General features: G+C 41.0%; 1 protein-coding gene across 6 annotated transcripts in view; it reads right to left on the reverse strand.

The window, feature by feature from the left end:
* The window catches only part of hdac6 (histone deacetylase 6), a 27,374-nt gene continuing 6,775 nt past the window's right edge, over positions 1 to 20,599 (reverse strand). For 3 of the 6 annotated variants that reach the window (XM_061840176.1, XM_061840166.1, XM_061840186.1), the window contains exons 5-29: positions 19,935 to 20,019; positions 19,805 to 19,845; positions 19,569 to 19,665; positions 19,403 to 19,500; positions 19,222 to 19,326; positions 18,166 to 18,234; positions 17,949 to 18,075; positions 16,841 to 16,906; positions 16,612 to 16,740; positions 15,806 to 15,895; positions 15,370 to 15,476; positions 14,985 to 15,052; positions 13,561 to 13,693; positions 13,328 to 13,477; positions 12,432 to 12,600; positions 9,804 to 10,009; positions 9,257 to 9,449; positions 8,596 to 8,745; positions 7,094 to 7,271; positions 5,585 to 5,712; positions 5,323 to 5,490; positions 3,213 to 3,329; positions 2,967 to 3,113; positions 1,873 to 2,001; positions 1 to 1,687 (exon numbers count right to left, since the gene is read on the reverse strand). In XM_061840176.1, the coding sequence (XP_061696160.1) occupies positions 1,619 to 1,687; positions 1,873 to 2,001; positions 2,967 to 3,113; positions 3,213 to 3,329; positions 5,323 to 5,490; positions 5,585 to 5,712; positions 7,094 to 7,271; positions 8,596 to 8,745; positions 9,257 to 9,449; positions 9,804 to 10,009; positions 12,432 to 12,600; positions 13,328 to 13,477; positions 13,561 to 13,693; positions 14,985 to 15,052; positions 15,370 to 15,476; positions 15,806 to 15,895; positions 16,612 to 16,740; positions 16,841 to 16,906; positions 17,949 to 18,075; positions 18,166 to 18,234; positions 19,222 to 19,326; positions 19,403 to 19,500; positions 19,569 to 19,665; positions 19,805 to 19,845; positions 19,935 to 20,019 (3,019 nt within the window). In that variant the 3' untranslated portion in view covers positions 1 to 1,618. The remainder of the gene's footprint in view (positions 1,688 to 1,872; positions 2,002 to 2,966; positions 3,114 to 3,212; positions 3,330 to 5,322; positions 5,491 to 5,584; positions 5,713 to 7,093; positions 7,272 to 8,595; positions 8,746 to 9,256; positions 9,450 to 9,803; positions 10,010 to 12,431; positions 12,601 to 13,327; positions 13,478 to 13,560; positions 13,694 to 14,984; positions 15,053 to 15,369; positions 15,477 to 15,805; positions 15,896 to 16,611; positions 16,741 to 16,840; positions 16,907 to 17,948; positions 18,076 to 18,165; positions 18,235 to 19,221; positions 19,327 to 19,402; positions 19,501 to 19,568; positions 19,666 to 19,804; positions 19,846 to 19,934; positions 20,020 to 20,599) is intronic. The other 3 variants (XM_061840204.1, XM_061840195.1, XM_061840210.1) reach the window with 3 other exon arrangements.

A 20,599-nucleotide genomic window follows, 5' to 3' on the forward strand; every position in this document is an offset into this window, starting at 1 on the left:
GAACCAAAAGAATACATATAAACATGAATACATTGTCCTCCTGTGCCCTTGAACAGGATAAATTGGATGCTTTACATCAGGGGTCACCAACATGTCGCTCTATTTTGAAATTTTAAAAATTTCGTGTAATATAAACCATTTATATATTCGTAAATTATAAGTAGTTTTGCTATTTTGGAGGTTTGCTGCAAACAGGTCATCTCGCCCTTCATACGACCGGTGCTAATGAAGTAGCGCTCAGCCTCTAAAAGGTTGGTGACCCTTGCTTTACATGGAATCAATACCACTTTCTTTGAACGCCAAACAGACATTGTCTCGAAAAAAAGAGGAAGTCTGACTTTAAAAAAGTGATTTTTTTAAAAATGTTTGGACGGAAACATTATTGCACAACAAACAGAACATGCTTATATTGCCATGGAAACGTTAACATTAAAATTGACAGTTCCCGTTGGGTAAAAGGTAGAAATAGAGTGAGACCCCGCTATGTAGTGGTTCATCTTTTGTGCTCCCCATCATATTGAGGATAATTTTTTAAAATGGTTTTTACAGTGTACAAGCAAATCACCGAAGACTACTGGAAGAGCTGCAGTATAATTTAGAGGATGAGGCAGAGAAGTTCCCCTACCAAGCTGCAGTAACAGTTACCGTAAGTTCCGGCCTACAAGCCGCGACTTTTTTCCACGTGCTTTCAACCTGGTGGTTTATGCGGTGATGCGGCTAATTTGTGCATTTTTTTCTCACGGCTGCAAGGGGGCACTCGAGCAGAAAAGGTAAGAATGAGACCGGTGGAATATACATGCCGAGGAAGTGACTTTTACCGGCCCCGTTAGCCCTGCGCTGACATTAGCGCTGTACTAGCGTGTTGCTGCTGTGTTACTGACGTGTCTCAGTGACATTTACTTATTACTTATGACTTTATTGTTTTATTTTAACTGGCCCTATTATCATTAGTGCTAGCTTTAGTGCGGCGCTAGTGTTCCAACTCTTTTTGTGTACCATCTTTCTTTGTAAATATCTCATGTTTCAATGTGGGTTTCGATATGGGCACTTGCGGCATTTACACAGCTGCGGCGTATGTATGTACCAAATAGTATTTCCTTTACAAATGTACTCGGTGAGGCTTGGAAGCAGGTGTGCTCTGTAGGCCGGGAATTACAGTATTTCCTCAGAGCAAAGACAAGACATGCCTCTGAGTCATGTTGCATGCTCTGCTTATGTGTTGCTGCGCTACATATTTAAGATGCGAGTGTTTGAAGGTTTAGAAGCAACAGTCAACTTTAACTGCGAGTGACAAATTAAGAGCGTGACGCAAGCACACTGAGCCCCTTAAGAGTACGAGCCTTCGTTTTGTTTCCTCAAAATGATTTGATCTTTCATTTCTTTCCAGCAAGGTGAGAAGAGGTACACACATTTTAAGTATCTAAAAAGTATGTTTAAACATTTTTATGGGTGTTATAGGTATTAGGTTGGAGTAAAACCACAAAACATTTATAGGCTCGCTCTGTATTGCTTTTTTCCACCTATCGCGGGAAGGTCTGGAACGTTCTCTGGAGTAATAATGAAATGTATAAAAAGTCCCAGCACTCTTCATGATCATCTCGTGATCCTTGTCCTTCTCCTAACTCCAGGGTGGTATCTCCTCTCCAAACTTGGCGCTGTGGGCTGCGTTCTTTGCCTCAAACACGGCCTGCACGCACCAATGGGGTCATAGTTATTGGAGGGTGACACAAACAGCACTACTTATGTACAAGTTAAATAACAAATTCCCAGAAAGCACTAAAAATACAGAGTTTGGAATTAAAGCAATAGCAAAACATAAATCAGTAAAAAGTATGTATCAAAATATCCTGGGTAGCGGTGGTGGGAAGTCACCTGGTTGTGTACGTAGGCCTCGCACACGTAGCACCACACAGAAAGATCGCAGAAGCTCAGCACCATGGGATGATGGGACGTCTCGCCATGTGCCAACATGTGCTCGTTGACGTAGCGGCCACACGCCACCTGATGCCGGGGAGCAAAATACAGTTTATTTTAAAATTAAAATGATTGGCATTTTCATCCATCCATTTTCTGAACCGCTAATCCTCACGAGGGTCGCGAGTGTGCTGGAGCCTATTCCAGTTGACTCTGGGGTACACCCTGAACTGGTCACCAGCCAATCGCATGGCACGTACAAAAAAAAACAATCATTCGTACTCACATGCACACCTACGGGCAATTAACCTGCCATGCATGTTGTTGCGGTGTGGGAGGAAACCGGAATACCCGTAAAAAAACAAAAACGGGCACAGGGACAACGTGCAAATTTGAATCCGGACCATTAGAACTGCAAAATGATTCATTTTAATAAAATATTTCTCATACATTTTGTTATCCATTTTTATTATCTATTAGCGTAATTTCTGGCCTATAAGATTATGTCACACGCTTTCAACCCTGCGGTTTATGCGGTGATACGGCTAATTTGTACAGTTTTTCTAACGGCCGCAAGGGGGCACTCGAACTGAAAAGGTAACAGTGAGACCGAATATATGTGCCGAGAAAGTGACTTTTACCGGTCCGGCCCTGTTAGCGCCGCGCTAGCATGTAACTGCCGTTTCTCAGTCATTTTTACCAGTATGTTTTTTTAACTGGCCCTGTTAGAGCGGTGGCGATAGCGTTAAAATCTCTGTGTACCATCTTTCTTTGTAAATATTGTGTTTCGATGTGGGTTTCGATTGCGGTTTTTACACGGCTGTGGCGTATGTATGTACCAAATGGTATTTCCTTTACAAATGTACTGGGTGAGGCTTATAACCAGGTGCGCCGGGAATTATGGTACTAAGTCTGGAATTACCTTCAGGATGGTCCAAAATCATAACTGAGTGATTGTTACGATGTCATTAAATACTTATTTAGTCTATCTGTCTGTTCTTCCGGTGATTTATATATTCATCTACTCAGCTATCCATTTAGGCAGATGTCACCTTGTAGCAGGTGAGGCAGATCCAGTTCTCCACCTCTGAGCCACAGTCGTGACAGGGCAGGAAGACATCGATACCAGATGGGGGCAGGGGCTTGACGGCGTCCAGGTGAGGACATGAGGAAAGAGGGTCCACCACATACATGGGGGCCTAGCGACCCCCCAACATACAGAGAAACACACAGACACAAGAAAATAAGAAGTTAATCTCTTGAGGAAATTCCAGAGCAGTAATAAAGTCATGACGCACCATCTGAACTCCACACGTCAGCTCCAGTATTTCTTGAGGCTTGGACCAACCACACGCTCCTGCCGGCTCCAGCTCGTCTCCGAGATCAACAACTGCTTGTGCATCAACAATGACAGCCTGAGCAGGACAACAAGATACAACTTTAACTCCATCAGATTGCTCTGAAAATGTATGTCCACTTCCTTTTTTTTTGTCTTTTTTTTGTTGATGCACCGTTCCCATCTTAAGCTTTAAGACCATTAATTAAATGTTAATTTCAAAAAATGCTAAACTCTCTAAACATAAGTGCAATGTTTATTTACAGAGTATTTATGAAGAAAAAACACCATTCAAAGCTACTTGGCTCTCAGTAAAAGCGTAATGGCCCTAAAGCTATTGGTGACCCGTGCCGTGTAGATGGTCAATGGGATCAAGAGTCAGTGACTTGGCTTGCCAGACAAGCACTATGATGCCACAAGCATCAAACCAGGTTTTGATGCTTCCAGCAGTATGGGTAGGGGCTGGGTCCTGCTATGAGATGAAATCTCCATCTCCATGCAGATCCTCAACTGAAGGAATCATGAAGTACTATACTGTACCAGTCTTCTGGTAGACTGTTACGGTGACCTTGGATTTAAGAAACTAGAGTTTACCACCTGCACTGGACATTGCGCCCCAAATCATGACTAACTGTGGATATTTCAAACCGAATTGAAGGTCATTGTGTCTTTGTGGATCTAGGGAAAGCCTATGACAGAGTACCAAGAGAGGAACTGTGGAACTGCATGCGTAAGTCTGGTGTGGCGTAGAAGTATGTTAGAATCGTACAGGACAGGTATGACGGCGGCAGAACGATGGGGAGGTGTGCTGTAGGTGTGACAGAAGAATTTAAGGTGAAGGTGGGACTGCATCAGAGATCCACTCTGAGCCCTCCCTGTTTCCTGTGGTAATGGATAGGCTGACAGATGAGGTTAGACTGGAATCCCCTTGGACCATGATGTTCGCAGATGATATTGTCATATGCAGTGAAAGCAGGGAGCACGCAGAGGAACAATTGGAAAGATGGAGACATGCACTGGAAAGGAGAGGAATGAAGATTAGCCGAAGTAAAACAGAATATATGTGCGTGAATGAGAAAAGTGGAGGGGGAAGAGTGAGGCTACAGGGAGAAGAGATAGCGAGGGTGGACGACTTCAAATACTTGGAGTCCACAATCCAGAGTAATGATGAGTGTGGTAAGGAAGTGAAGAAATTGGTCCAAGCAGGTTGGAACAGCTGGCGGAATGTGTCTGGTGTGTTATGTGACAGAATAGTCTCTGCTTGGATGAAGGGCAAAGTTTATAAAACAGGGGTGAGGCCAGCCATGATGTACGCGTTAGAGACGGTGGCACTTAGGAGAGAACAGGGAGCAGAGCTGGAGGTTGCAGAAATGAAGATGTTGAGGTTCTTGCGAGGAGTGAGGAGGATGGATAGGATTAAAAATGAACTCATTAGTGGGACAGCCAAACTTGGATTTTTGGAGACAAGGTTCGAGACAGGAGACTTCGATGGTTTGGACATGTCCTGAGCCGAGAGAGTCAGTATATCGGTAGAAGGGTGCTGAGGATGGAGCTGCCAGGCAAAAGAGCAAGAGGAAGACCAAAGAAAAGGTTGATGGATGTTGTGAGGGAGGACATGAAGACTGTGGGTGTTAGAGAAGATGCATGAGATGGAAAAAGATGACATGCTGTGGCGACCCCTAACGGACAAGCCGAAAGGAAAAGAAGAATTGGAAATGATACCAGTTTAAAAGTGAGCATGAATTACGATTTTGTTTTTAAAATAAATATTTTTTTGACAAGTGAGTGTTGACTAGTCAACCAGTGTGTATTCCTGCTTGTCCAAAGCCAGTTGGGATACGTTCCAGCTTGCCCATGAATGACCCCAATTTGGTTAAGCAGGATTTAAAAAAAAAAAAAAAAACAGCCTTATTTAAAGTTTTTTAGAAAAAACTCATCTACAATTGACCTGACTATCTTCGTGTTATAAAAAAATCAAATGTGGCCCACGTTTGTTCATCCCCCAAGGTAATGCAGGCTGTCTGTCTGTAATATGAAGATAATTTGAATAGCCCGTGAAGGCAAGAACTCACTGGAGGCTGCGAGCTCTCTTCTGATTGGCTCTGCTGAGTTGAAGATTCACCTGACGTGGCCCTCGACTGGGTCTTCTCTGATGCCGCTTCCACTTCTGAGCCGTGTGTGCTTTGATTGATGTCCAAACTGGCCAATCCCTGAGTGAGCTGATCCAAACTGTGGTCCGCCTGATTGGCCCATACAAGAAAAACAATGTCAACACTTACTGTATCACTATCTTCATAATATATATGATGGGTGTCATTGTTTTTGTGGTATTACCGGTGTGCCCTCCATTCCCATCGTCGGCTTGTCTGGACCACTCAGTCTTGACTTCCTGTCTTTCCCTTTCCCACTGCGTCTGCGATGAGGGCTTCTGGAAGTTACGGCTGCTCGCACGGACTCTGGGACTGTGATCAAAGGCAAAGTTAAATCAACGCAGGGGAAACCTTTGTGCACAAGGGCCACATTTCATTTTGAAAACAGAGACAAGGGCCAGCCCATTTCTAGACAATGGGAAAAAAAAATTGTAAATTTGGATTTAATTGTACGAAAGTGTATTGCTGCCACACCCAAAAAAACAGTCGCTATCACATTATAAAATGATGTTTCATGCCATAATGTGGATGTTTCACATTATAACACATTTCACGTTATAATGTGGTTAATTGCATGTTATAACATGAGTAACAATTCATTCATTTCACATTATAACATGAAACGTTTCATGATAAAATGTGAAACGAACCACATTGTAACATGTAATTTATTACATCATAACATGAAACATATAAAACCCAGTAAGTTCTACGTTATAACCTGAAAAGTTGGCGTCAACTTGTGGCGACCCTGTGGTCACTCACATCCTTCCAAGGTGGCATACAGGAAGTCACAGCTCGAAGTGGACTCACATTGAGTGTTGCACAAAACGTGAATTTGGTGAGTTTTTTATGGCGTCATGGTGTACGCGACGATTGCCTCTCTGCATGGAGCAAGAACATGTAGCAATGTAGTAGAACATGGAGTATAACCGGAAGTAATTGTGTTTTGGGGGGCGGGGTGAAGAGGGGTTGAATTTATTTATTATTTTCTATAATGTGAAACCAATCTACACTATAACATGAAATGAATTACGTTATAACGTGAAACGTTTCACATTATAACGTGTAATTAACCACATTATAACGTGAAACATATCATGTTATAACATGAATCCTCCACATTATAACATGAAACACATCACACAACGTGATAGTGATAATAATAACAATAATTGACAATAAAAAGAAATCTCAAATATCTAAATATATATGTAATTTTTAAAAATGATTACATCATTTACAATAGTTAAGTTAATTATTTATATTAGAGATTAAAAAATGAATATTAAATTTTAATGAAACAACTACATAACACACATTCATACACATCCCACACCGAGCTTCTTTGTTCTCTTTGACAATGCGACCGCACAGCTTAAAGGTAACAATCCAACAGTTAACAACATTATTACTGATTTGCATTACTCTGGTGAGTGACTATAAAGTTATAATCTATTCAATTCGGTCCTGATAAGAATGTTATAACAATATTTGGCTGAGTTCTGAATGTGGCAGAAATTATTTCTGTTTAGTCACATGTCCAGGCGACACAAAAAAGCTTTTATTGTCTTACGTACTTGCTTGTTTTCTGAACTCAAGGCTCTGCTACATAGTCAAGCAAGTATTCTAATCAAATCAAGCAGGTTAGGGTGGAGAGGAACTAGCAACAGATCAGGACTCCCATGCTCACTTTTTATTCTCAGCGACTTCCAGTAGGGGGCGTGGTGGCGGATGACCTCATTGATGGATGTCACGGCGGCGTGGTGAGGCGGAAGGAGGGGCATCGCCAGGAAAGGAGGAGGGTCGCCAAGCAACATGCTTGTGCACATCGCCATGGAGTCTGAGATGGACGTCAAGTTGTAACCACCCTAGAAGTGGCACAGCAGATTGCTTGTTACAGTGTTTGGCAGTTAGTGTAAAGCCCGACTTCTTAATCGATTTTATTGGTTATTTCACATTTGTCAGGACGATTATTATTTCAATTTATATTTTGGAAGACTCAGACATGCCCTGGAAACAGAGAAAGTTAACGATTATCTATCTAATCTATCTATCTATCTATCTATCTATCTATCTATCTATCTATCTATCTATCTATCTATCTATCTATCTATCTATCTATCTATCTATCTATCTATCTATCTATCTATCTATCTATCTATCTATCTCTATCTATCTATCTATCTATCTATCTATCTATCTATCTATCTATCTATCTATCTATCTATCTATCTATCTATCCACTCATACACATAAAGACCCTTTTTAAAAAATAGGATATCCTAGGAAAGTTCATTTACTTCCATAATTTCATTCATAAAGTTAAACCTTCATAGATTGTAGATTCAGGACCCACAATTTAAAGATGTTCAAGTTTTGTTTATTTGTACATAATTTAGCCTTTCAGCTCATGAAACCCATGAAATCAGGAATTTGAAAAAATGTAATATTGTGAAAAAAATCATTTACTCCTCTGTTTTGTAGAGAAAAACATCAGGGTCACATTAAATCAAACAAAATATGGTATTTTCAAAACTATATGTTCATCTTCAATAGTTGGTCGCTCTACTCATATGGAAGTAAATATGTGCCACCAGGATTTGAACTAAAAATGCCACTGAAAATGTTATGTTGTAAAATTCATTGTTATTTCACAGTGATCACATTTTCAATAGCTGTATTTCAGTTTAACTTCTCAATGTTAACAAATTTGTCATATACAAAAATTCAACCTTTCAAATTTAAACGCAATATTTTCAGTCTCCTGAGATTCAACTAGCTACAATTTGCCGTCTGAAATTCATCGTCTAAAGTCAGTGTTAAGGAGGCAACCAATCTAGTTACGCTTTCTTAATCACGTGACCTCACCTACTAAGAAAGCGTAACTGGATTGGCTGCCTATATATCACACAAACACATATGCGTATGTGTGTATACATGTAAATATATTATATATATATGGATCATGTTAACAAATGCTTGACCAAAAGGGACAGGCTCAGATCTGTAAAAAAAAATAATAATAATCATTTCTAATATTTCTGTAGATATTGAAATAAGTGTAACTAGTTTTGAGTAATGCGATGTAATGTGATGTTTTTTCTCCAAGTGGAAAGCTCTATTACTTGAAAAATTTAATTTTAATTTTGTTTTAAGGCCACATCACCCATCCTAGTTGGCATCACCACTCACCTCCAGTATGAGTAAGACCCGCCCACAAGCCAAAGACATCAGCATGTGGGTGAGATGGGCATAGCCCTCCGGCGTCACGTGGTATCCCCCCAGTGGGTCTCCCCGCGCGGCGTCAAATCCCGCTGACACCAACACCAGACTCGGATTAAACTGCGAGGCAAGGCAAGTTTATTTGTAAAAAATAATTCATACCCTGGCAAATCTATGTCATTAAAAGATATGTAATATTGAAGGTACAAAATAATATACCTTAATTGAAGATTGGAAACATGTTCAGAAAACCATCAGTGTAATTGGCTAGAAATCTGACTACAAATGTCCACGAGATGTTACCAGAAATAAGTTACTCTTCAATCATGACTGGCTAAACTTGGATATTTCACCCCACTTAAAACCCGAAAAAACACCTTGTGGTAAGTTGCAGATGTGTCTAAAGATGTTTTAGTAGTGGAGACTGCAAAATCAGCACGATTCCTATGATGTCGCAATTACACATACAATCACTCAGTCTGGTCAGCAAACTGCTCCTTCATGAAGCAAGTGAATAAGTGAAAAAAGTAAAAAAAAAATTCTGTCATGCCCAACGCATCTGTTGTGGGTTTTTGGGCACATCAAAATTGAAATGGTGGCAGGTGTAAACGAGAGATTACGGTATATCCACCTCAGTGGCAATCGGCATGACAACTTGGTGAAAGGCTGCAAGATAGTCAGCGTCCCCCATCCGCCCGCCACTCCACGCCACGTTGACGTTGAAGCCTTTCCCCTGAGCCACGCCCACTCGATCTGGGGAGGCATCCTCTGAGGACGGGAAGAAGGTCCCGTTGTCATAACGATGGAGGGAGATATACAGGACGCTGCAGATAGGAAACCACGTCAATGATGACCGGCTAATAAAATCACACACACCAAGTCACAGGACATCATACCCGTTCTTTGTTTTGTTTATAAAAATCTGTCCTATTCAGCTGCATACCATTGTAGAATGGGGGCTCTGTATGCCTTTTGTGGTGGAACAATTTTGCTGTGCAACAAGGGAGTTTCAAAAAGTCCCTCTGGTTATTTTTTTAGTTTTGTAATTATTCAGATATTTATTGAAAATGCTCCCGGACACAAAAGGGCATTAGGGGAGAGAGTGGACAAGGGGAATAAGGATGCAAAGTACGCCAGAACAATACTGAGACCATTTAGATATTTGAGCACCGGCATACCTGTTGTCATCTTCAAACATGTGCTGTGTGCCATTGCCATGGTGAACATCCCAGTCCAGCATTAAGACTCGTAAATGCGCATGCTCAGAGATCTTCTGAGCATAGCGAGCGGCGAGTGCCGCCGTGTTGAAGAAACAAAAACCACAAGCAGAGTCGCTCTCGGCATGATGACCTGGGGGGCGCACGATGGCGACACCACTTCTCACCTGTGCACATGCAGCGGACACATGCGCACATCATGTCATGTACATCTCATAAAGGATCATTACCAAACTGCTTTTAAGACATGATACCGTATGTTAGTCTTAGTATTAGCCCATTTGCATTTGCATTTGAGTGTGCTGGAGCCATCTTATTTTTAGGGTCAAAATGAGAGCAACTGCATTGCTGGAATTACTTCAAACTTCACAGAAGACAATAATAATAATAATATTGACTTAAGGACATTTAGGTTTTTATCGCAGACGAATTCAATATGTGTGATTTTTTTAACGCTGAAATCAAGGAACATTTTCATCTTTGTCACAACCATGTAAAATTACAACTGTAGTAAGAAAATTCTAAAAATTTGGTGGGAAAGGGATTTTTTGACAAGGTAATCAGCAAAGAACAAGCACTCTCTTATCTTGCACAAAACAACGAGAAAACACGACTTTGCTGGCCCTCCAGTAAATTCATGTACACTATTTCCAGCACATTGACATTGAAAAGAAAATGGCTGCATTTTTTCTGGTTTTATTAACATACCTACATGTTATGAGCGATTCATTAGAGCGAATTCCCGATAGTATTTCTGTTTCCTTTCTGCCCATGGTATCAGAAATACAGACAAAAAGTGGACAGAAAGGCCTGAATTAGTTTCAACAGGGATATATTAATAATGTCAAGGTTTCTCAAATGGGAACGCCAGTTAAAGGTTCTGCAATGTTGGCCGTACGTCCAAGCGAAAGAATCAACCACCTCATAAACTAATGTTGGACATAGAATGCGATAAGATTTCTGAGGCCTATTGTTCATGCATAGCAAGGAAAGTTTGCATTTTTACACTACATAAACATGTCGATTCAAAATTATATCTACGTTCACGTGATGTTTAATCATAGATAAGAACGCTTGAGAGCAGAGTCGAGGTATGGCTGAAAGGTTTGAGTTTCCCCCAGCTCATGTAGAGCTTCCGCTTTCCTCTATAGATGTTACACCGACTAACTGAATAGTTTACCTTGGAACGGACGGGTTTGTGCTGATTTTGTCTTCGATACGGTCAGCTTGTTGTGAGGTCAGGCACAAGCCTTAATCCACCGTTTGGATTTATCTAAATTACGCTTTGGGGTGGGAAAGCGCACTAGATATCCTCCCAGTAATCTCTCTGAATAGCGCTCGTCTCCATTACATGTTCTCTAGCCAGATGGAAACACAATATTTCCGAATCTGATATAAGCAGGAGTATACGCTCGCAATGAATGAATGGATAAATGAGAGGGGCGGAGGAGGAAGAGTGAAGCTCCAGGGAGAAGAGATAGAGAAGGTGGACGACTTCAAATACTTGGGTCAACAATACAGAGCAATGGAAAGTGTGGTAAGGAAGTGAAGAAACGGGTCCAAGCAGGGTGGAACAGTTGGCGGATGTTGTCTGGTGCTCTATGTGACAGAAGAGTATCTGCCAGGATGAAGGGCAAAGTTTATAAAACAGTGGTGAGTCCGGCCATGATGTGTAGATTAGAGACGGTGGCTCTGAAGAAACAGGAAGCAGAACTTGAGGTAGCAGAAATGAAGATGCTTAGGTTGTTGCTTGGAGTGAACAGGTTGGATAGGGTGAGAAATGAGCTCATTAGAGGAACAGCCAAAGTTGGATGTTTTGGAGACAAGGTTAGAGAGAGCAGACTTCGATGGTTTGGACATGTACAGAGGCGAGAGAGTGAGTACATTGGTAGAAGGGTGCTGAGGATGGAGCTTCCAGGCAAAAGAGCGAGAGGAAGACCAAAGAAAAGGTTGATGGATGTTGTGAGGGAGGACATGAGGACGAGAGAAGATGCACGAGATGGTCTTAGATGGAAAAAGATGACACGCTGTGGCGACCCCTAATGGGACAAGCCGAAAGAAAAAGAAGAAGAAGATACACTCGCAAATCAGAGGCTTAAAGTAAACACGCGCCCTCTTTGTTTGGGGGTAAAGGACCGCGGCTGTAAGCAGCATGGACGGAGTTCAGAAAATGGAGCTCACTGACTGGCCAAAAGGGAGCTGTCAATCATTCTCACGGATCCATCCATTATGTGACGCATCCATCTAAATATGGCTCACCTACTCAATGAGCTGGGGGAGAGATACTGTTACTTTCGATGAGGTGTCAGTCGACTGGCAGTAGAGACAACACAGAGTAACAGTAGTTAGCATTTTTGACTCGCAGTTATTATGTTCTGGGTTCAAACTGATTTCTTGTGTGGTGTTTCCATGGTCTCTCTGGATCTTTTTCTTTTTTTGGGGGGTTGGTCCTTTCAAACATTGACTATCTCTGGGCTGGTACCTTGCAATACAGAACCTGCGTGATACTGATCCTCGGCTGAATTTTGGCCCACAAGACCAGAGTGCTGATGTGTGAGAGTGCTTTGGAGTTGTGCTTGTTATGGGTACCTGTCCGGTCAGGATCTGGTCCACAGCATTGAAGCAGCTTCCAGCAGCCAGCAGGGCTGACTGGTAACTCTGACTGTTAATGAAGATGGAGTTGAACTCTTGTCCCAATTTGTACAGATCTTTGCTCTTCATCGTACTGGTGGACTTCATCTGCTGAATGTGGGCCACACTAAATAAACAGGCACACACACAGTCAGTTTTTTTTCACCATTCAGGGTGGACACTTTAAAACCAGAAAGATAGATCTTTCCCAGAGTTAAAAGTTCTGGACTTCAACCTTTATGCCTGAAGTTTTTGTCCATGCAGTGCCATTTCTGTCTTTGTTTTGAATCGTTTGCTTTTATGTTTAAGATCATCAAACAAAATGTCAGACAACAATAACCCAAGTAAAAATAAAATTGTGTTTTTAAATGACAACCCAAGTGAGGATGTGTGGTATGGTAAACAGATGGATAGATTTTATTGATTGGATTAAAAAAAAACTATTAGAAAATACCTGAACTGATGTTGAAAAATAACCCCCCCCCCCCACACACACACACACGCTGTCAAATTATTAATTAATTTAACAGAGCGGGAACTTTGAATCAGCCGTTACTCTGAATCATTTTTTTCCCTGATAAATAAAATCCCTTTTTATTAACTGTATTTTATGTTTACTTGGGTCATCTTTGTCTGGCATTTACATTTGTTTGATAATCTTAAAGTGGAGAAATGATGCAAAAAATTCGAAATTTGAAAAGTAGGTAAATACTTTTTTATGGCATTGCATGTAGCCAGCCATTGATTATTGACAATTTAATTGTTTGTATGTGCCATGACACTGACTGGCGTCCAATTGACTGTTGTTCTGTTGTGTTAGTTCAATTATGTCTGTTGTTTGAATTTTGCCTCACAACAGGGATGCTGCCACGTACGTGTGACACATGGCAAGCTCCTCCTCAGTCGCGAAGCGAGCCGGGATGCGCAGACAACGTTCCACCAGTCCGAGTTGCTGATGCCTGGAGAAGATCTTGAAGATTCTTTGTGGCTGTTCAGGATGGTGCCTGCAGGCCAAATGTGGCACAGTCGCACAAGTCATTTATCCAATCAGCGCATGACAGCGGTTGACCCACGCCCACCCGCCAACCTGTCCCACAGGTTAAGATGCTCCATCATTCTCTCGTCATACACCAGGCCTGTTTTAGTCACAGCGGGAATCTGTGGGCTCTCGCTAGGAGTTGTTTCTCTGAGGACACATCCTTCAGCAAGCCCGTCACCCTCTACAGGAGACACAGTGATGTGCAAAAATGAGGACACATGAGCTCGAAATACAACAGTCATTTGTTTCGTGATTGCAGAGATCCCAAACAACTACAAGCAAACAAACGAAACATCCATCTATCCGTTTTCGCTCACCCTTACCTTCAAAGATCTAGACTTTACACCGATCTTAACGGCCTGATCAGTATTGGCCAATAATTAGCATTTTATGGTGGTCAGCTGATTGGCTTTAATGTCATAATTCACCGATCTGATCAATGACCGCAAAAGACATTGACACCACGTCGCCATTGTGAACAGTATACTGTATTTGAATACAAAAGCTAGTTTAGTGTTTAACCTTGTTGCATGTCTTTTGACTTAGTACTGTAGATATCTGACAGCCAATAGTTATTTATTTTATTTTTTGCGGGACAGACAGTATGTCTGAGACAGACAACATAAACATGTACAGTAATGCTATGTTGTCTGATTTGTTTTGTTTGATATGCTGTATGTGTTTCTTGATCCAAATACGAGACAAATTTCCTCTTTCATGATTACACAATGATATTCCAAATCAGTCCCATCTGTCCATTGGACATTGTCTGAGAAACTTTCTGGCTTGTCACCATGGAGTTTGGCAAATTCCAATATCGCTAGTCTATGATATATTTATTTATTTATGCTCCCCTTTTGTGATCTTGGCATCCCACAAAGTCCACTTTGGTTCAAATAATGACAAATGGTGCAATGCTGACACCGGTGTACTTTTGCTTTGGTGTTCACGTTTGATTTCTTTGGATGTCGTTCAGGGTTCTCTAGTTACCATTCATACTATCGGTGTCTTTAATCTGTCATCAATTCTCTTCACGTCCAGGGAGGTGGGCTACAGTCCTGTGGACCTTAAATTTCTGAACAATACGTGCAACTGTAGTCACAGGAACATCAAGCTGCTTGCAGATGTTTTCATAGCCTTTACCTTTAACATGCTTGTCTACAATTTTCTTTCTATCCTGAGACAAGTTTCTCCTTCACTTCCTCTGGTCCAGGTTTAGTGTTGTACACAAGCAGCACAGCTATTACTTGTCAGCCCTTAAATGCCCGACTGATTATAAGTTTGAAAACCCCTGTGGTTCTAATTGGAGGACACATCTTGCTAGAACAGGTCCATGTGGCTGAACTATTTTCAATCTTTTATAGACCTCAGTCTGTTTTTTTTTTTTTTTTTTTAATAATTCTGTTCAACCACAATCACAGGACTTGGGAATCAACAGTGGGGGAAGATTCAATGATTGTGTGTGTATTTACCCAGCACTTGCAGTGAGGTCCAGTATGGATACAGAGCTGAGACTGTCTCAGAAATGGACTTCAAGGCACTGAAAAAGAGACAAGTGACTGTAATCCGGGCCCATTTGGCACATACTTAACATTGTGAGATAAAGTATTACACCTTAGATCGTATTATACGTGAGATATTACAATAACAGATGCTTTTGTCTGCATTATTCCACGGGTTTTAAGCTTTAGCTTTGTGCTAACTCCACCAAGTACTTGGCAATGGTACTTTTTGTTCAAATTCTCAGCTTGGCTATGGGAAATCTCTACAACACAAAATGTCAGACAGGGAAGACCAACAAAATATGGAATGCATAAATCATCAGCACCACAGTGTGTGTGTGTCACAGATACCAACCAGTCAGAAGGAGCAGTGGATGGAGTCATTGGGGCACAGGCCTCACCAAGGAGCGCTCGAACACAAGCACTAGAACCCTCTGCTGTCGATTGCAGGTTATAGCCTCCCTAAACATTCACAAAACCACATATAATACGTATGTGTATGTACCGCTAACATCAAAATAATATACACTATTATGAAATCAAATAAAGCTTTCACACTCTCCAACGATAACCATAACCTCAAGTGTTCAAATATGGTTTCTTTGCATTCACAAGAAAAAGCACATCAGCATGAGACCAAATGGAAAATTCTGAATGATTTCCTAAAATCAAGCAAAAAATGTCAAAAAGATTATGCTTGGCTAATCATGTTGGGACTGACTGTAAATATTTCTAAATACAGGCACTTTATGAAAAGTCAGCAATGTTACATATTTGAATGATTTTTTTACCTCGAGAGCCAGAATGAGTCGACCTTCTGCCAAAGACATCAGCATGCGTGTCAATGTCTGGAAACACTCAGGACTGACGCACATCTGGCCCTGAAAGCAAATAAACGTGTGAAAATGTCACCTTTTAACAAATGTGGAGAGGAAATATACTAGAAATAATAGAAATATTGTAATAATAGTATACTATAAAAATGAAGTATCAATTAAAAAAATAATAGAAGTGCTATAAAAGTAGTCATCTTACTTTTATTTGTTAGGGGAAGTTATATAGTAGAACAGTCCACATTAACATTAGAAATATTAGTGGTGGTAGTATCGTAAAACTATATAGTAGTAGTAGGATACCAAGTAGCATAACAAGGATGTATAGTAGTATTAGTGGAAGTTGTATAGTAGAACTACAGTATATTTTGTGTTATAGGAGGAAGTAGCAAAGTAGAATCTCAGTACTGTAGGTAGTCGAGCAGTATTAGTGGAAGTCGTATTACTGGAAGTAGGATCAGTGATCTAGAGTATATAATAGCATTAGTTGTAATTCTATGAGTGGAAGTAGTACAGTAGGAGTACAATATACAGTAATATTAGTGGAAGTAGTATTTGTGGAAGGAGTAGAAGTATATATAGGAATCATATTAACAGAAATAGCACTATAGTACTCGTTCTACCTCTAGTGCTGTGGTCGTACTTTGTAAAACAATACAACTAATACAGCACAGAATACAATATAGTATACAGTGTATATTGCCAGTTGGACCATGTTATCAGGAGTGCAACCTCTGTTGCCATGGTTACCATGTACCACGTACAACACGCAAATGACAGCCAAGTAGTGACGTCACCAGTCCACTACCGTTTCCAGATCTGCCCTGTCGTACCTTGGGATCCCCCAACGCGGCATCAAAACCAGCGGAAACCAAAACAAGCTCCGGCTGAAACTTCGCACATACACGCACAAGCACAGACACACACAAAGCATGGGAAATGATCATTTGAAAGTGTGACGCTAAAGTTTACCTGTACAGGAAACAATTTTACCTCGTAGGCGACTGGTAGCAGCAATTGCTGGAAAGCACACACGTAGTCAGCGTCGCTTTTTCCTGCCTGAACAAGAAGACAACAGAGCTAAACTCAAACGCTTATTATGAGAAGGGGTGGGTGCTAGTGCAGTGATTCCCAACCACTGTTCACATGATTGTGTTGTGAGACTTCCACTTGGTGTGGTCTGAGAAATTATCCAATGACAATTAAATAGTTGGAAAATTATTATTTATTGACTAAAAATATCAGGGCGGCATGGTGGCGCAGCTGTAGTGCATTGGCCCCACAGTTCTTGTTGTTTAACTAAAATTTTGGTTGATAAGTGTAGCATCATAGGATGTCCGCTCAAAAGGTGGGCGGTGTAGCCAAACGTTGTACTAAAGTGTACTTGTACAGTTACTTGACAATAATGTGACTCAAGTAGAAAGTAGTCCTCCAAAATTATGCTTGAGCAAAAGTAAAAAAAATACAGTGAACGGTAATTCCTCCTCAACCCCCCAGAAAAACAAATCTGATCTACAGTTCATGTAAATGGCCTTTTTAGAATTCAAAATGGAAAACTTTGCCAAAATGTGGAGCGCAGAGTCCAAAGCAAACATGGTGAAGCAGCATTTGGCTATTATGCTGCACACAAATGGAATAAGTTGCCAACAGAGGTGATGTCAGCCCCAAGTGAGCATGTTTGTAAGTATAGGTTGAAAACTCTTCTGTTTTCTCATGCTTTTTAGAGTAGTTTTACTTTTTAATCATATGTCTTGCACTGTGTGGGGTTTTAATTGTAGTTGTAATTGTTTTTTTTTTTAAATAAATAGATTTTGTTGTCGTTTTTATTGTTTTTATCCCATTTTAAATGTTTTATCTCTTCTTTCATGTAAAGCACATAGAGTTATTTCATGTATGAAATGCACTATACAAATACATTTGCTTTGCTTTGCTTTGCTTTGCTTTGCTTAGTTACACAGTATATGCAGTACGACATACTGTACTATATACTATTTTTACTACATGTCATTTTTGGTTGGTGGTATGCTGTAAGATTTTTCTACTGAAAATGCAAAGGCTGGAAAATCCTGCGCGAGGGAATACTGTAATTGACTTGACTGACCGTGGTCCAGGCCAGGTTGATGTTCCGTCCTTCGGCGGGGGCACAGCCCACAAAAGTATTGTCTGACTCAGGCAGGTGAGGCCAGAACGCACCTTGCTCGAACCTGTGGACGCTCATGTACAACACACTGACACAAAGACACACATTTAAACACAGTTTGACACAAAAAGGCTATTGCTATTTTGTCACACTTCATGTTTTTAAAAAGGGATGTCACCTGGGGTCTTCCTGGAAAGCATACTGGATACCTTGACCATGATGAACATCCCAGTCCACGATCAACACCCTGACACACACACACACCACACACACACACACACACACTAGCTTAGTCAGATTCTTCTGTCTTCAATTTCAATTATGACATATATTGGACATTTAATAAATGTCCTTACATGGGGGCTCCTCATTCACTAATATATGTGTAATAATGTTCTCACTTTGTGCGCAAGTTGAGCATACATGCAAAATCACTGTGAAATTCATGACACATGCGTAACAACCAATTTTCTTTTTACTACCAGGTAATCAGAATTCGCTTTGCAATCTGCATAAACCTAGCCCATATTGACCTATAAAAAGTTTGACGCATCTCAGCCACTTCATAACAGCTAAAAGTTGTGAGATATTTATAACGTTCAGAACTTAGTAAACTTTATTCTGGTTTGAGAAGGCTCATATCAAGCTTCCTAACCATAGGAACTGACCACATATAATAATCAGGATCATCATTGTACATGAATTCCGAAAGTTAGAGAATGCTCCACACAAAACAGGCATGCAGAAAATAAATTAAGAGCTGAGAATGAAACAACATTTCACAAATTGTTAAAATAGATAATGAGGGATAAATATAGCACAGTAAAGAGGAATTTGTAATTTTAAAATTCAGGAAAGTACCAATGACAGGACAAATGACAGGAAATATGTAAGGCATACCACCTGGAATTAACATCAGAATCAGGCCAGCAATGGTGTGTGTGCCTCTGATTTTTTTAACATCCATTAGTCACAAAACAACAAAATTCCAGAAAATGTTGTTCGATATTTGTGGCTGATATGTGGACTTGATTGATATGAAAACTCTGAAGATTCAGATTAATGCAAGGGGTTCGATGGATTTTTCGGATGCATGCTCAATACATGACCTCACACAATCTGCTCGACAGCGGTGAATACTCACATACATACATACATTGTACTCTCAAAAGTATTTGCTCACCTCCCTTGACTCAGATAATTAAGTGATATTGTAAATCTCCAGAAGACAAACCTTTTGACACGATGCTTGTTCTGAGCGTAACGAGCTGCAATGGCCACATTGTTGAAAATACAAAAACCGTTGGCCTCGTTTGACTGAGCGTGATGTCCTGGAGGCCTGACACAAACACGCACACGTTATTGTTGGTTATTGAGAGATGCTTGCTGACATGATGACAGCCTTCTGATGATACCTGATGACAGCAAAGCCGTTCCTCAGTTCAGACGTCAACACTTGGTCTACCAGCTGGAGCACTGAACCCACCGCCAATATTGAGACTTGGAAGGTTTCCTGTAGCACAGACATGCATAACAGAGACCAATAGTGATGTGTGTGCGAGTTTGTGCATGTGCCCTTACTGGATGGATATAAATGGAATCATATTTGTCAGAGAGAAGACGTAGTTCTGTCTCTGACATTTTCTGAGTGGACTTAATCAAATCGATGTACTGCTTTCTGGAGGGAGGACATTTCCGTGCGCACGCACAGACACGCAGACACACACACACATACACACGCAGACACACACACACACACTGCTGATCAGAGAAGATGTAAACATGAAGCTGATTGTTTCATGTTCAGGTGAACTCACGTGTGCACCAGAAGCAGCTCTTCATCAGTGGCTGATCTGGGCTGAAATTCACACACATACACAGAAACACACTTGATTATACTGCTTCCACATAACATCAAATGGTCAAACACTCAAAGAGCTCTCTCACCTCTACTCGAATGCAGCGAGACAACAGCTCCTGTCTGTCCAGCTCCTCCATGATGGTTGTCACTCTGTCGGGACTTTCTGGATGACTGAACACCGAGGCCAATCGTTAACAGGCTCATGTGACATGCATGTATCCATTGTCATGTACAAAGATGCAAATATTCAGTGGGTTGTGATATATTGTGCATCTCTGCATACATGGACAGTTGTGGTATACAGTTTGTGTCAAAAACAACTTTCTTGTCGTCAAGTTGTGTCACATTTTCGCAATTTGTCCCAAATAGCTACAATATGTATTGAAGTCTTCTCACTTTAAGTATAAAGGTCAATTTGTGACCAAATCCTCCAACTTCATATCTATCCATCCATCCATTTTCTTTGCTGCTTATCCTCACGTGGGTCACGGGGAGTGCTGGAGCCTATCCCAGCTGTCAACAGGCAGGAGGCAGGGTACACCATTAACTGGTCGCCAGCCAATCACAGAGCAAATAGAGACAAACAGTCGCACTCACAATCACACCGAGGTGCAATTTAGGGTGTCCAATTAATGTTACACGGTTTTGGGATGTGGGTGGAAACAGGAGTACCCAGAGAAAACTCACACAGGCATGGGAAGAACATGCAAACACCACACAGGCGGGGCCGAGATTGAATCCGGATCCTCAG

The sequence above is a fragment of the Syngnathoides biaculeatus genome, chromosome 2 (assembly GCF_019802595.1).
Source record: "Syngnathoides biaculeatus isolate LvHL_M chromosome 2, ASM1980259v1, whole genome shotgun sequence".
In the NCBI taxonomy this organism is placed as follows: domain Eukaryota; kingdom Metazoa; phylum Chordata; class Actinopteri; order Syngnathiformes; family Syngnathidae; genus Syngnathoides; species Syngnathoides biaculeatus.